The sequence below is a fragment of the Canis lupus genome, chromosome 21 (assembly GCF_003254725.2).
Source record: "Canis lupus dingo isolate Sandy chromosome 21, ASM325472v2, whole genome shotgun sequence".
In the NCBI taxonomy this organism is placed as follows: domain Eukaryota; kingdom Metazoa; phylum Chordata; class Mammalia; order Carnivora; family Canidae; genus Canis; species Canis lupus.
The window spans coordinates 40,777,539-40,782,035 of NC_064263.1; the positions used below are offsets into that span (position 1 = coordinate 40,777,539).

The window sequence follows — 4,497 nt, forward strand, 5'->3', positions numbered from 1 at the left end:
TTCTATTCCCAGTCTTTCCAGTGGGCTCGTTGGGAAGAAATGGAGCTAACACTTCTGTACACTACGTGGGCCATTTTCAGGGCTCAGCACCCCAGCCAACAGCTGGGAAGCCCGCAGGGAGCACACACTCCTGTCTGTGCCAGCGACAGAAGCAAGCCTTCTCCAGAATACAGCCTTGCACCTCCGACTGAGGACCTCCACATCTTTTGGTGTCTTTAGATTCTCACCACCACCACAATCGCTCCAAGAAATCGCTCTTATTATCTCCAAATTTACAAACTGGGGAAACGGGAGGCTTGGAAGGCGATGTGACTTCCGCAAAAATCACACAGGAAAACTGTGGGATCCAGATTCGGACTTAGGTCATTGGTCTGCAAGCTCTACTCTCAAAGATTCCACTCTGATGTGGGGTTCCCAGGCTGAGTCCCGACGCTCCAGGCCTTTGCGCAGTGAACTTCGCTGGTGCAGCGCTGCACGCAACAAGGAGGCAAAACCGGAGCAGACAGTTTTCTTCCCAGTTGAAGACACATCTCCACCCAGCCCCGCACTGGACACTCCGCTGCGGAAACACGCAGGTCGAGCTGGGCAGGAGTGCACTTCCCTGCCTCCAGCCTGGGGCAGGACCTGGGCTTGGCGAGATTGGCGCCAAGGGTCAGCAGCCATCCTCCTCTTCTGCACCATGCGGCTCTGTTCCTAGGCGGGCGGGCGGGGAAGGTGGGCTGGGCCTCCGCCCTCTGAGCGACTCCCCAGGTGGGAACTGGCCGAGGACCGGCCGCCGCATCCAGTTTATCTCAGGTTCGCCCCCCCCTTTTTTTTATTTATGATAGTCACACACACACACACAGAGAGAGGCAGAGACACAGGCAGAGGGAGAAGCAGGCTCCATGCACCGGGAGCCCGACGTGGGATTCGATCCCGGGTCTACAGGATCCCGCCCTGGGCCAAAGGCAGGCGCCAAACCGCTGCGCCACCCAGGGATTCCGGTTCGCCCCCGGGGCTCTATGTCTCGCCGCAGGTTTCTCTGCTTCTGCCTCTAGCTTTCTGCTCGGTCTCTATCTCTTGGCCGTATCTCTCACTGTCTCACTATCTCCGCTCTGAGTGTGTCTCTGCCCCACTGCCACGGGTCTCTCTCCAAATCCCTCGCGATCTGTTCTACTCATCCCCTGCACCTGGGTCCCCCACAAATCCTAGGACAGAGGGAAGCCCAAAGTCAGCTTGGAGCTGGGCGCGCGCGGCCAACATTTTCCGAGGGCGCCGGACGCGGACGGCGCGGGGAGGTTTGGAGCGAGCGCGCCCGCGAGCCGAGTGCAGCCGCGTGGGGCTGCCAGCCTCTGCCTCGCTCCCAGCCCGGGGAGGGGCGGGAGCGCGCGCGCGGGGGTCGAGGGCTAGGGGGCTGGCCAGTCTCCTGCCCCAGCGGCCACCCTGGGGATCCCAAGCTCCTCCCCACCCCATTTCTATTGGCCTCGGGCGCCCCCGCCCCCAGCCGCCCGCTCCCGCTCTGGGGCCCTTTAGCTACTACGGGATAAATAGCCCCGGGCGCCTGGCGTGAGGCTAGGGGTGGGGAAGCCCCGGGGCGCTGCAGCCGCTTTCCTCACCGCGCATCAGGCCCGACAGGACCCGGCGGAGGGGGGGAAAGTCGGGTGTCCATTCAGACGCCCCCGTACTTTACCATCGCACGGCCAGGGCTGCGGAGAGGCAGAAAGTTTGGGGCAACCCCTGGCGAAGCCGGGACTGCGCCACCCCCTGCCGGGATATGGAGCTGCTGTCGCCGCCGCTCCGCGACGTAGACTTGAGCGGCCCCGACGGCTCCCTCTGCAACTTCGCCTCGGCGGATGATTTCTACGATGACCCGTGTTTCGACTCCCCGGACCTGCGTTTCTTCGAGGACCTGGACCCGCGCCTCGTGCACGTGGGCGCGCTCCTGAAGCCCGAGGAGCACTCGCACTTCCCTGCGGCCGTGCACCCTGCGCCAGGCGCGCGCGAGGACGAGCATGTGCGCGCTCCCAGCGGGCACCACCAGGCCGGCCGCTGTCTGCTGTGGGCCTGCAAAGCGTGCAAGCGCAAGACCACCAACGCCGACCGCCGCAAGGCCGCCACCATGCGCGAGCGGCGCCGCCTGAGCAAAGTCAACGAGGCTTTCGAGACGCTCAAGCGCTGCACGTCCAGCAACCCGAACCAGCGGCTGCCCAAGGTGGAGATCCTGCGCAACGCGATTCGCTACATCGAAGGTCTGCAGGCGCTGCTGCGCGACCAGGACGCCGCGCCCCCTGGTGCCGCCGCTGCCTTCTACGCGCCTGGCCCGCTGCCCCCAGGCCGTGGCGGCGAACACTACAGCGGCGACTCCGACGCGTCCAGCCCGCGCTCCAACTGCTCCGACGGCATGGTAAGGCCAGGACCCCGAGCTAGAGAAGTGAGGGCAGCTCTTGCTATATCTGGGACGCGTTGCACAAGGCGGGGAGTTGGCCCTCCAGAGGGAGGTTTGGGCCGGGAACCTTCTGGGGAGTGGACCCTGGTGTCCTGAGCAGCCGTCACCGGGGTGGCCTGATGCTCTGGGGGCGCACGGGACAAATGCGATCCACCCGGCCGGGGGCGCTGTTAGAGCTCTGCTGCAGCGACCTGGAGTTGTGCTTTTCTGCACTCATCCCTATTTACAAAATAGACTTATGCTCCTAGGCGACTGTCCACGCGCTGGTTGGCCCGGGAGATTGCAGACAATCTCCGTCCGCCCCTGTCCCCCAGCCAGGGCCCAGATCTCGTGGCGGAGACATGGGGAGTTGGGGCAGGTGGTTACAGAGAGTGATGCTCTGGCCCCCCGCGGTCCCCGAGCCTGACTCGGTCGCCCTTGCCCTTGCCGTTTGCAGATGGACTACAGCGGCCCCCCGAGCGGTGCCCGGCGGCGGAACTGCTACGATGGCACCTACTACAGCGAGGCGCCCAGCGGTGCGTATTTGCGCCTCCTTCCCACGTTACCCGCTTTGAGCTGCCACGGCTTCCCTCTATCTGGACCTCCCCCTCCCCCTAATCCCGGAGACGGTACAGGGAATGAAATACTAAGCGTGCAGCCCACTCCCTTTTCGCTCCGTGCTCTCCCTGGGTCCTCAGGTTCCCGTCTGCCCCCAAGCACTGAGCCCGGAGGCGGGAGGCCTGTCCGCGGCTCAGCCGCCACTAACCCACCCCTCCCCGCGCAGAACCCAGGCCCGGGAAGAGTGCTGCGGTGTCGAGCCTCGACTGCCTGTCCAGCATCGTGGAGCGCATCTCCACCGAGAGCCCCACGGCGCCCGCGCTCCTGCTGGCCGAGGCGCCGCCGGAGTCGTCTCCCGGACCGCAGGAGGCCGCCGCCCAGAGCGACGCGGAGCGCGGCGCCCCCACCCCTTCCCCGGACGCCGCCCCGCAGTGCCCAGCGGGCGCAAACCCCAACCCCATCTACCAGGTGCTCTGAGGGGGTGGGCGGCCGCATGGGAGGCCTCCGCTGCCCACGCGCCCGAGAGACGGCGCCCCCCGCGCCCCAAAGATTGAGCTTAAACGCCAGCCCCACTCCCAACCGCGCTTTAAAAGCGACCCCTCCCGAGTTGGGAGCGGAGGGAGAACTGTTTGTGTGTTTCCACTCCCGCGCTCCACAGTAAGGACACAGTCCTTTTTTTCCACGCAACACCCTTCCCTGAGACTCGCTGCGATGGCCTTTAGGGGTCCCTCCTTGGGCCAGAGCTGACTCTTGAGGGGCCAGACCCTTCCCCTTCTTGCGCGGGGTGGGACCCGCGCAGACCTAAGCCCCGCCTCCGGGCGCCGGGGGAGCCTAAGGGGGCGTGGCCACTTCTCCCCGAGCCCCGCTACTTTGTAGCCTAAGGGGGCGTGGCCTCTTCTCCCCGAGCCCTGCTACTTTGTAGCCTAAGGGGGCGTGGCCTCTCGCTCCCCAGCACCGGCGACTTTGCTCTGCCCCGGCGCTGCGCGAGGTGCGCTCGTGTAACACTAACCACTCCACCCTCTCCCCCAGTTCAGGACCACTTTTTGTAATACTTTTGTAATCTATTCCTGTAAATAAGAGTTGCTTTGCCAGAGCAGGAGCCCCTAGGGCTGTATTTATCTCTGAGGCATGGTGTGCGGTGCGACAGGGACTTTGTACGTTTATACGGCAGGTGGGCGAGCCGCAGGCGCTCGCTCAGGTGTTCGAAATAAAGACGCTAATTTATACCGCGGTGGCTCCGACTCTCCCTGGGGGGGGGGGGGGGCAAGATTTTGACTGGGAGGAAACCCCGCAAATTTGGGCCAGCTGTACCGCAGCGACCCCTGTAGGCGGAAGGCGGATTGCAAGAGAGGAGCCTGGGGCGGGGCTAGGAAGGGAGGGGGTGAGTTTGGCTCCGAAGCGTGGGGGAGGTTCCTTTGACCCGTCACCACACGCAGGGCAGTCAGGGTGTATTTAAGAGTGATTTAAGTAGTAGGGAGAAAAATGATCCATGCCTGCCCCACTCGCCAGAGATTCTGATTTAATCTATCTGCCCC

General features: G+C 64.3%; 1 protein-coding gene across 1 annotated transcript; it reads left to right on the plus strand.

The window, feature by feature from the left end:
* The first annotated feature begins 1,531 nt into the window (after window positions 1-1,531).
* On the plus strand, window positions 1,532-4,188 carry MYOD1 (myogenic differentiation 1). Its single transcript, XM_025459670.3, has 3 exons — window positions 1,532-2,383; window positions 2,862-2,940; window positions 3,189-4,188. Exons 1-3 carry the CDS (start codon window positions 1,754-1,756, stop codon window positions 3,437-3,439), a joined length of 960 nt encoding a protein of 319 aa, XP_025315455.1. The 5' UTR covers window positions 1,532-1,753; the 3' UTR covers window positions 3,440-4,188.
* The last annotated feature ends 309 nt before the right edge of the window (window positions 4,189-4,497 follow it).